This window comes from Lissotriton vulgaris, chromosome 5, assembly GCF_964263255.1.
Source record: "Lissotriton vulgaris chromosome 5, aLisVul1.2, whole genome shotgun sequence".
Taxonomy (NCBI): domain Eukaryota; kingdom Metazoa; phylum Chordata; class Amphibia; order Caudata; family Salamandridae; genus Lissotriton; species Lissotriton vulgaris.
In genome coordinates this window covers 1183537445-1183549519 of record NC_141693.1, presented here as the reverse complement: position 1 = coordinate 1183549519, position 12075 = coordinate 1183537445, and the positions used below count along the sequence as shown (strand labels likewise).

The following is a 12075-nucleotide window of genomic DNA, read 5'->3' as shown; positions in this document are numbered from 1 at the left end:
CAGGTACGTGAATCCGCATCCTCCTGGGATGACTCGGATTACAAGATCGCGTGTGTTGTCACGTGTATCTAATTTGGTTTTTGCTAACATGTCTGTTTGCAGTGATCTCTAAATTTCTGTGTGTTTCTGAGTCCAATTCATTTGTTTAAAATCAGGTTTAATTAGTTCGTAGAGAGGTTTAACCCTCTCTGCGTAATTTAAAATGTATGTTCTTCCAAAATTCAGAAAACCTAGTATGGATTGTAAATTCTTCAGCGTTTTTGGAGCTTGGAGTACAGCGCACTTCTCTAAGAAGTTGTCCGCTAGGCTTTTCCCTTCACTTGATAATTCGTATCCCAAAAATAATACTGTCAGATGGGCAATTCGAGACTTTTTAAAGTTGAATTTGTAACCCTCTGATGCGAACCCAAGTATAATGGTGTTCACTCTTTTCAAGTGAGTATCCAAGTTGTCGTCTGTGAGATAGATATCATCTACGTAAGATAATGCCTCATCATCATATATTTGTAGTAACTCTGTTACCCTAGCTGAGAATAGTCCTGGGCTGTTCTTGAACCCCTGTGGGAGCCTACAGAAATTTTTCTGAGACCCCATTACGGAGAAAGCGGTCAAATACCTGCTTTCTGGTGCAATGTTTGACAAAAGAAACCATTAGATATGTCTAATGTCGTTTTATATTTCTTCCTAACTATGTTGTTCATTAGTGCAGCACTATGCGAGTTTTGTACTGCAAATGTTTTGCAACATGCATTAAGGTGTCTGTAGTCCAAAACTAGACAATATGAATTGTCTGGTTTGGAGACAGGAAACAAAGGATTGTTCATTTGAGAGGTGCATGTTTCAATCACCCCCTGGTATTCAAGTTGATCGAAGATCTCCCTGACTTGTTTTTTAGCTTCTTGCTTAATGGGGTACTGCCGTTGGGCAGTTGGTTCACTTTTTAACTGGATTTTGTGAGGAGGTGAGTCCTCATCCCATCCTACATGATTTTTATATAATGCCGGTGCCTGGGCCACTGCCCATTTCCTTAATAAGTATATTTTTTGTGAATCGGAATGTGATTCGAGAAGGCAGGCATAATCATTTCTTCGCCACGAGGGCACTCCCTGACAAACTCTGGGGGCCAATCCTTTTCAGCTAACAGAATAGCATAGCCTTTTGTGAGTTTATCCCAAAATAGACCCTTTATTTTCCTAGTCCTATCACCCTCTATATGCAATGTTATTTCGTATATTTTATGGGGCTCGCTAAGTCTGGTGCCGGCAGTTTCAACCTGAATGTATTCATTCGTGTCCACTGTCTCCAGATGACTCATCAAGATCTTGAGGGCTATACTGATTTCTGCTGCACTGTCTAACATTGTCTGTGCCCACTCCCCGTTTTTCAACTGTGTCCTCAGTTATTCTCGGCATGGTTGATTACTCTAATACTGGCTACTCTCTTTGTTGGAAATTGAGATTTTTTACTCTGAGCAGGTTCCTTGTCTTTGGACTTGGTGTGCTCTCCTGGGTCTGACCGTCCTCTTCTTTCCGATTTCCGCGAAAAAGATCGAGAGGGACGTGTATCAATACTTTGATATCTATCAGGTTTTTTCAAATTATCCCTATTTCTAAGGTTGTATCTTTTCTCAGAGGGCTCCCTCTGGGGAGACTGGTGTTCTCGAGTCGAAGTTCTTTCCCTCCATCGAGGAGACCTTCCTCTGGACTGGAAAACTTTTTCCTTGGGAGTGGATTGTTTATTTCCATCCCAGCTCTTTTTAGGAGTGTTTGAATTATTTTTAATAAATAATTTTTCAGGATTTTCGAGCAGTTGGGCTTTACTGGTTTCCCACCCAAGCTGTCTCTACCTAATTCTTCATAGCATTTTTCTATGATTCTGGCAAGCTCAATTGGCTGATCTGTTATATCTGTTTCCTTCAACTTCTGGCGGATCGCCACAGATGCTGCTTCTCCCTTTATGTTGGCTAATAATATAGCCGAGAGCTGCTTGAAGTCTTTCAGTAATTTCATACCAAGATTTAAAGCAGGTTCTGAACCGTATTCATTTTAAATCTGTCTTAGTACATCTGGTATTACCGCCATAGACGGAACACCATGTGTTTTTGTGTAAATGGAAGCAAAGACTGTACCCCAAGTGTCACAGTCCTCCACGTGTGGTGCGATTCCCATAGGAAGGCAGATGGTCAAGATTCTGTATTTCTCGATAGGGGTAGTATCCGGAAATACTGCCTCTATTTGAGTGATTTTTTGCGCTAACCAGAAAGGAATTTGTTCCCGTTTTATGGGTGTTTTACCAAGACATGATTGTATGTTCTGTGGTGTAATTTTATTAGTGTTCCCCTGATGAGGGGTCAGCTGTGGTACATTAACAGCTGGTTGGACTGTTGCAGTCCGCATTACATATTGCACTAATTGCCTATGTATCTTAATTAATGTTTTTAGCTGTACTAACAGCTCTTCTTTTGACATTTTTTCAATGTCCGGATGTGGTGTGTAGCTGGCTAGAACCAGCCACGTTGCTCCTGGTCTACATAGTGGACCGAGCCTGGTAATATGATCATTATGTTTTAGGGCGCCATTAAACCAGAGCAGGTGCTCTTGGAATTTTAGTGGGCTTTCAGTCTCCTCGAAAGGAGCGTACTCATCCTGTGGTTTCTCTATTTTATAATAGTGAAACTCTTTTGTTCTAGCGTTTGCCGCTGGAAAGTTTATCCATGAATAGAATACCTCTGTCTGCCGATATTCGTGTGCCTCTATCACGAAAATTACTGTACCACCTTGTGGTGTCAGTCCGTTTTCTATAAGTTTTAAAGTTATACACTTTCTTAAATGTGCCGGGATGATTATTGCACCCGGTTCAGTAGTAGTGTCGGGACCCTGCTGAGTTGCATCTGCTGCGGCCCCAGTGGTTCCGTTTTCTCCTGGCATTTTGTAAATGCAGGTTTTGCAGAGTAGGTCTCCAAGGAGACAAAGATTAGGTGCACAATATTTTGGAACACTGTATCCTTCAACGTTGAATAAACCAGAGCTTTACATAGGAATCTCTTCCTACTGAGTTCGGGCGGATTTTAACCTTTCACCCACTCCAGACGTCTATTGGAGTATTTACGGGAGAAAGGGGTCTGTGTGAAAAATGCACGACTGAGTTACTCTAACGTCTTGCGTTAGTTTATCACCTTACCAACCGTTTGGGCGCCATGTAGTGTAGTTCCTATTTTCCCAATAGGCCCTGCGCATTGGAATAACATAAAAAGTAGTATCGACGTAGAAGTGCGGATCTTCCAGGCCTCTACTGACTATGCTAAACTTAATTGGGGTTGTTACCAACTAGCTCAGAGGTCACTGGAAACTTTCTTGACTGAATAGGAAGTGATCAGCTTCCCTGGTACAGACAAGAAGGGATTCAGTTTTCCAACAACCGTGCAACATGACAACTTTGCTCCTCAGATAAGAGTCAATCTCTAGGGTCATGTGAACAACAGACAGTTATTTTACTCAGTCAGTGGTTGTGCAGTTTACTTTCACAATATGTAGAGAGTAGAGAGACGGGCGTTTTCAATAAAGGGTAACATTTATTGAACAGTCTTTCTTCTCGTATAAAGAGAAATGAATTGCCACAATTGCAAGACTTGTTATTATAAAAAGTACGTCCAGTAAGATGAGTATTGCGAAATAATACTGTAAAAGCATTGATATGGTTTCTTAGCCATACCATGGTTTAAAATGAATAAAGCATATATACATTCATATATACATTAGGCTAAAATACTAAACTGGTGCTTCTAACTTCGCCTACCCCAGTGTACCTGACCTAAGCCTAATACTTGGGAGGGGAGTAAGTAAGTAGCTTTAAGTTAAGTTGGTTTTGCCAAGGTTTGCTTCAAGAATTCTCTCTAAGGGTTTAGTCAACACCATACCTCTGGAATAGAATGATGGAGGTCTGGTATCTCCTTCAGGGGGTCGATATCCCAGTCACCCGCAAAGGTAGCCTGGAAACGCCGGAGCTGGATTTCTCTGCAGGAGAAAAGACAGCGTCTCCCTCAGCGCGTCGAGGAGGAGGAGGAGGAGCAGCGTCCGCGGGCAGCTTGCATCTGCTGGGGTCTTTGCAGGGGGACGGCTGTTCAGCTCCTAAGTTCACCACACCATCGTTCGCTCGTTAGCAGCGATAGCAGTAGCGATAGCAGCTATGGTATCATCAGCATAACAGCAGCTTCTTCAGCAGCGATGGCATTGAGGCAGCTACCAACGTTTGCTTAAGGCAATGTTGGTAATATTTATACCTGAAAGGTGCCTTGTTTGACGTAAGTTTTTGGACATAAGACGTCAATAAAGATGTCACTAGGAAGTGATCGTCTATCAGTGCTCATTAGAGTTCTATTACTAATCAACACATAGCAAGCGGGGATTTCCAGGTTGCTGAGTTTTTATCTTGTTGAAGAACTCGGAGTGTTAATCTAGGAATCTTAGATAGTAACTTCTGCTATGTCTTTGCACTGATTGGTTGCAAAGGAAGTGGCAGAGAAAGCGATTCTGAAATGTGGCTCTGTTCGTGTGAGGCCAGAGACGAGTTTCTGAATATTGCATTTGATCGGTTATGCCAATATAGGGAATAAATGGATTTATAGCCGTATAGGGGCATAAGGTCACAGTATCGATCAGGGTCCTAGATTAGAACGCTACAGTTCCTTCTATTCTCTCCCTGAATTGCCATCCTTGATGGACATTATCAGCTCCGCACCACCTGCCGGAAATTGCACTCATCCTTTCCACAGCCCCCGATCACTTTACCAGCTTTGGATTTGTTATACACTTCCACCTCCCCGCGCAAGGTCGTCACCAGACTGTATATATCTGCCCTGTCGTCCACCCCAACCTCCACGACGCGAGCGCGGGAGACATGGAGCGCCGACCTGGGTTTTGACATCTCAGAGGCCGATTGACTTTACTGTTGTAACCAAACTACCAAACTCTCCCCTAATTACTGGCTCCGACTAATCCATTTCAAGTTTTTACACAGGTTCTATCGCACTCCACGACATCTTCACCGCTTGGGGCTCCTTCCGGATGATTCCTGCGTTCGATGCTCTGCTCCCGCCGCAGATTTTTCTCACTTGGCATGGCTCTGCCCCCGGGTGCAGGTGTTCTGGCTGGCGGTCTGTTCCACGGTTTCCGAGATGGTTGGCGCTACTGTCTCTCCGGACCCTCTTCTTTGTCTTCTGGGTTTTGTTAAGCCCTGTCTTGAAGTGTCGCGCCGGCTGATTTCGATGCTCCTGGTGCTGGCTAGACGCCGGGTGGCTATGTGTTGGGGCCGTAGGCCTGCCCCCCTGGTGTCTGCTTGGCTGGAGGATGCGTCCTGCTGTCAAACACTGCTCTCGGAGTTTTGGGATATGCTTCTGGCTAAGTCGCGCCTGCTTGATATCTGGGGTCCCTTGATCACTTACCTCCAATCCCGCTCCTCCTCTAGCGAGCCTGCGTCCCCTGGCCCCCCGGCTGCCCCTGCACTCGCGATTGCCACCGATGTCCCCGATGTGTAGGTGTCCTTCGTCCAGACACTGCCCTTTGCCCGCTCCTTTCCCGCCTCACTGAGAGCTGAGTGGGCACCGATCGCTTCCCTATTCCTCCTCTGACCCCGCCGCTGCCTCTCCCGCGCTCCCCACCGGCCTAGGGTCCGCGGCAGCCGCCGGTGTTGCCTGCTAGCTGTCCCCTGCCTGACACTCCCCCTGGCCGCCACCCCATGTCTTACCAAACCTACCAGCCTTTTATTCTCCATATGCACCTTTGGAAGAGACTGTATTTTTATGTCGCCTTCTGTATAAGTGTTTATCATTTTTACGCCACAGACACTGTATTGATGGCGATTGATCTCTATGTACTTGCATTGATCTGTACTTCGCCTTCTTGCCCAGAACCACTACAGAATGTTTCCGTATTTGATGGTATTGTTGTTATGTACTTGCATCAATAACAATTAATTAAAAAAATAAATAAATAAATCTGCTTTGGTCCCTGGTCATTGAAAAGATTAGACTCTAAACATACTAACATAGTTGTGCACTTCTAAGGGTGCTTCTCTATCGTTCCCATCAACAACCTTTATAATAACTCTGTGACCAAGGGTTATATTCTGATGATTTCTGCCTCTTTGCTATGCACCCTGGACTCCCAGTCCCTCTTCAGTGATCTGTTTTTTCACTCTAAGTAAAAAGATATGGCTCTCCACACTGGTGACAAACAGTACTACAAGGTATTTAGAATCTGTGGTTTACATGCAAATTAGATACTCAAAGGAAGTAGTGAAAATGCCATACCTGATACATTTAAGCCAGGAGCTGTTAAGGAAAAGCAATAAGAGGAGACACAGTGAGGAGAGTTACAACTCTACAGATTTTTGTTTGAGACTACTTCAGACTTAAGGCCTGCTTTATAGTTTGAGGGGCAGTAATCTGTATAACAGGGTGGAGGAGGACATTACCTGCACCATCCTGACAAACTATTGTTTGTCAAATCTGGAGATGACCATCGGCCCTGAATGCATCTCTATACATTGAAAACAACCTTCTCCTCAGTGGTTTATTTCAATATACAAAACAGATGATCGATAGTCGCCATTGGTTTTGATGGCCGTTCTTCAAACATTTTGACAGTTTTAGTTTTTTATGAAAAACTCACAAAGTGGGAGTTTGTTTCTGAAAAATAAAAATTAACGATGTGACTCCCATAACCTGGAAGACTTCTCCCAGGGTGTGGGGGTCATTTTTTTCTGTCCCTCACCTCCAGAATTTTCCCAAAGGTGACAAGCAAAAACAAAACATTACACCATCCATATGAACTATGGTAAGCAGTGTAATGTCACATCAAAGGAATCAATGGGGGCTCAGTCAATAAAAAACTAAAGGTCCACCCATCTCTAAATGAGAGGACAAACCAAGTGGTTGGCGACAGTCATTTTTGCAACAGAGTAACCTATCTGCCAAACTCTTAATCAGGCCATTAGCCATTATCAATAATCGTGACTACCCACTTACCAGAAGTTATCTGCTGTGTAGTACCTAAGTTAAAAAGATATAAAAAAGAGAGATGTTTTTGAATATGTTCGATGTGTGAGATCATATAATAACAAGAAAAAAGTAGCAAAGTACTGGTGCATTTGTTTATACTGGTCAAACGAAACAGAGATATTGAGCCAGCCAATATCAACTCAACCTTCCTTAAGCATTTCATTATACATGTTAAAGCATTATACTTTTTCATAATTATGTCTTCAAATCTGTAAGGAGAACAGAGCCAAATATGGGTGGGCAGATCTGTTCCTCCTGAGAGTTTCTCAGTCATCTCAGCCTCTGTAAAATTCTGCACAGATTAAACTCTCAATTTATTTTCTCTGAGCTTCACATGTGTATTGCTGGGAAATTGGAAGGTCTGATCATGTTGAAAGAGTGAACACAGATACACTTTAAAGAACAGTAAACAAGCACTAGCCAGCCTCCAGGTCTCCATCATGAGTGGAGAGATGTCCACACCCATGAATCCCACAAAAGGGGACAGTGTTCCTGAGCATTCTAAGGCATGGTTAGTGTTGGAAGTCTATGAGTGTCCAAAAACAAGTATGTTTGGGATCATTAAATCCACTTTTCAGACTAGGAATTGTTGTAGTATTACTTCATGCAAGTATTGGCATAAATCCCTTTTCAGGGTAGGAAAGGAAATGGATCATCCTCACATTTGGTGGGGGTATAGGGGAACTAATATTGCACTGAAGAAAAAGAGATTTTTTTTCAAAAAAGTTTATTTGCACAGGAAATACCATTCTCCTGTTTAGAGTTCCTCGTCACGTAGATCTCAATGCATAGTGATTGGTATTCCCATGTTGCCATGTTGTGATGTGCCAAAAATTCAGACTGAAATTTGAGCCAGGTGCAGCTTTCTATGCGTATTCCAAGAGGAATTGGTAAACGTAAAAAAGTGGTAAACCTACACTCTGACGTATACTAAAATATTTTAATTTTAATAGGAAGGCTGAAGCTTTTAAAATGTAGTTTTATTTCTAAAGGTGAAGCAATATGCTAGATTCCAGATATCATTATATCTAGCCTTCTAATGCATGCTCTCTTTTTGTCAGCACATACCTGTGCTTAAATCGACCCCTCCAATTTTCATGTTGAATTCCGTTTGCAGTACTTGTGCTGCTCTCTAAAATCAAGCTAAGGATACCAACTTAATTTTGAACCTCCAATTTCAAATTCCTTCAATTTACAAAGTGTTTTAAAATGTACAGTTTTCAATTTTGCTTTTTTGGTCTAAATACTTTATTAATATGCTAAAATAATAAAATGTTCTAAGCAATCAAACCCCCAGAGTAGGTGTCGCAGAACATAGGATAAGAGCCGCTGTGCTAAACAATTAAAAACATAACTATATTCCACCTATGTTTATCAACGCTTGGATAGCTTTTTATTGCCTCTGGCCATTAAGGCACGAGGCAAGGAACACATATCTAGGAGGCCAGATTGCAAAATGTCAAAATACAGGCTTGTGGCTGACGTAGGGTTCATTTTCTCTAGTCTCAAATGCAGCTTCCACTGAGGAATAACAGGCAGTTAAAAGTATGTAAGACAGCTTCTATCAGCGTGTTCACCATGCATGTTTGTGTAAATGCTGATAAAAAAATATTACATTTGACAGCACAAACTAGGCTGTTCTGATAAATTATTGGTTTATATATATATTGTATTTACAGTATTACATTTTATCTATAAGGTGGACTTTGCAGCCTGGCTTGTGATGAGTTAACTAGCAGATAGAAAAAATACCAAAATGCAATAGAGACTGTGAAACTAAATAAAACTGTTAAAAACCAAAAACACTGATTTTGTCTACAAATAATACTAGAGGTATTGCTATAACCTGTAAGTCTTAGGGTGGTCTTACCCCTAATATTTTGCCTACTTACCCCAGTTTTTCTGCTGAAATTAGCTTTTGTTGGCAGTAGTACTTTACCAATGCTAGCCATTGCTAAAGTGCTTGTGCTTAGTACCCGAAACATAGTAAAACTGGTTTACACCTGATTGGCATATTTAATGCACTTATATGTCTCTTGCAGAGTGGTATACCATATATCTAGGGCCTGTAAATAAAATGCTACAAGTAGGCCTGCATCACTTATTGTGTTACCCACTTAGGATCACCTTAAAACATGTCCCCGATCTGCATTGCAGGCTGAATGCAGTATTAAACTGCTAATATGACTTTGCCCACTGCCATGCCTCACACTCCCCTTTTATTTTATATAAACGTGACCCATAAGGTAGGCCCTAGGTAGCCCATAGGACAGGGTGCATTGCAATTCAAAGGTTTCACATATATTTTAAAATGTTACAAGTCCTCGTAGTGAAAAACTCATAAGTTCGTTGTTCATGATCTAAGGCCTACCTATCTCATAGGATAACATTGGGCTACCTTATTAGATTTAATACATGCAAAATTTTGATTGGGGCCAGGTAACTATTTCATGTTTGGTATCGATGAAATTGTAATGAAAAATGCTCTTTAATGGTAAAGGGGAATTTTAAATTGCAAATTTCAAAATACTCTTTTTTGCCCATAGCCTTTTTGTGCCTACCACATGACTGGGTGTGACTGGCCATTAGAATTTGTGAATTCCTCCCTGGCAGTCACACAATAGAGGTATTAGGTGTGCCTGAATGGGCTATCTGCTGGCAGGATGGGGGTGGGCACAGCTGAGCACCGCCTACTTACAACCATATAGGCTGCGCTCTGCCTTCACACAAAGGGCATGTCACCACTGCATTGTTCCTGCAGCTAGCTCGAGGCAGGGCATGGAAGTCAGGAAATTCCAAGCGCGTAAACTCTAGAATTGTCTCCCAAAGTTGAAAGGAGAAACAAGGCATAAAAATAGGCCCTCAGACCCACTCTTTAGCTCACCTCTAGACCTGCGGAAGGCCTCTCAGAGAACTGATTGCTGCTGTAACCTGCTGTGCACTCTGCAAGACTGCTTAGCTTCCTGGAAACTGCCTTGAAACATCAGAGGCCAGCCCTGCTGTTTGAACCCTGCTTCTTCACCTTCACCCAGGATTACAAAAGGGGCTCCAAGGGCTAGTTTGATGGCCTCCTGTTTAGAGCCACAGGGGCATAACAAGCTCCCACTATCTTGAACTCGCACCAAGACCCAGTCTGCATGAGTCCTGAACCCTCAAGTGGTGTCCCACCAGTCCTGGGTCCTTGGTTGGGATGCGGAAGGTGCTCACATAGCCAAAATCCAAAACTTGGGACTTAGAAATATTTGGGGCAAAAACTCCTCTGAGACCAGAGAGATGACTGGGACCGTCCCCCCCCCCCCCCCCCCCACCCTTGCTTGTCTATCCACCCAAAGTGCATCACCGGTCATCCTGGCTTCATTCATGCTCCCACTTTCAAAAAAGTCCAGACATACAAATCTTCACTGCAACTTTGCCCAGAGGCTTCCCGAAGTGGGTGCTCCCTTTTTGGACACTGCTTGCAGCTGAGGCCCGCTCAATTCTTACCTTCTCAGAACTTTTCTTTAAAATTTCTTCTAAGTCCAAAGGTAAGTGCTGACCAGGCCCTATCTACTTTTTCTATCCAACCTGGACTCCATTGGGGTTGGCCATAATATTTGACTTTGACCCTGAATCATGCAACTAGGTGTCAGCGGTTGCACTTTGATCTCATTCATAACTCTGGTTCTACTGATCTGTGATTTGTCATTTTGTTGTAAAATAATTTATTAACATGTACTTAATTGTTCGGAATTGTTGTGTAATTTTGATATTGTTGTGTTTGCACTTTATTACTGTTTTGTGCGCTGCGTAAACAAGTTACACACTGCCACCCTGACTGCTTTTTGTGCCAAGCTACCCAGGATTAGGCACATGTTAATTTAGGGACTTTTGTGGTTCACCCTGCAAGGATGTGGCTGCTGCTTGACCTGGAAACACAACCCATTAAGCCAACAACCTAATTTCTTGCTAGGAAGTAATACTATGCACTAATTGCAAATCCTGATTAAGTTGGAAAAAAAGTGTTCACATCCTACCCGAAAAATATTTATGTAGGAGCAAAATGTAGACTTACAAGAAACAAATCCAAAAGTGGAAATGTGGGGTGGCCCCAGATAAATACCTGTAAGTGAGCAATGTCTTTATTGACTTTTGATATCCCAAGACGGTGAAGATCCTCACTACACCTTGTATTATGCAACTCTACAAATCATTTTATCAGTGATTTTTATGATGGAAGCATATTCATCCTTGGTAGCTGATCAGAAAAAGAGAGCATTCATATAGGTTATGTTCAAGTAAGGCAAAAGGAAACGTTTGATCAGAAGAAGGGAGGGAAAAGGGTTTGTTTTACAGTAGGTGTAGGACCCTAGCTCCGTATATACTATACCAAAGTGAGGTATAGTGTGCACAGAGTCCAGTGGAACCCCAAAGGTAGGCAGAGGTAAAAGTAGATAGCACCTTACTCTCTATTTGTTGTATTGTGGTCGAGCAGTAAGGCTGAATCGGAGAGTAGTGTGAAGCAATTGTTGTTGATATCACACACTCAAAGACTGAACTTCAGATCAATTGACCAATTGGTTTTGTACAAAAAGATTATTTTGGCTATTTTATTTTCTAGAACCAAGCAAGCCTGGCACAGGTAAGCAATAAATACTTTAAAGTAGTAGTAATGCAGTTTCGTGTATTCGGACTGTTGGAAATAGGGTCTCTAATTGGCAGAGGTATGCATCCTGTGTAAATAGGGACCACCACCCCACTCCGGGTAGCCAGATACACACTTTAAATTAACCTGTGCTCACCCTCTGGTAGCTTGGCATAGAGGAGGCAGGCTTAACTTAAGATGCAATGTGTAAGTATTTGTGCATCGCACACACACACACACACATAAAGACAGTAACACAATGAAAACACCTCAAAAAGGACTCCACACAGGTTTAGAAAAACAGATTTTTTTTAGTAAAACAAAAGTTGAGATATAAATTTTCAAAAATTGAATGTGTTTAGAAGTCACTAGCGGTCAAAAGGGAACTTGAGGTTGC

General features: G+C 42.4%; 2 protein-coding genes across 2 annotated transcripts in view; both read right to left on the bottom strand.

Moving 5' to 3' along the window:
* The window catches only part of LOC147712229 (scavenger receptor cysteine-rich domain-containing protein DMBT1-like), a 1653398-nt gene that overhangs the window by 1561617 nt on the left and 79706 nt on the right, over nucleotides 1–12075 (bottom strand). The window lies entirely within an intron of this gene.
* The window catches only part of LOC147712230 (scavenger receptor cysteine-rich domain-containing protein DMBT1-like), an 83477-nt gene continuing 78391 nt past the window's right edge, over nucleotides 6990–12075 (bottom strand). The window contains exon 6 of the mRNA XM_086919271.1: nucleotides 6990–7048. Coding sequence (XP_086775397.1) covers nucleotides 6990–7048 — 59 coding nt within the window. The remainder of the gene's footprint in view (nucleotides 7049–12075) is intronic.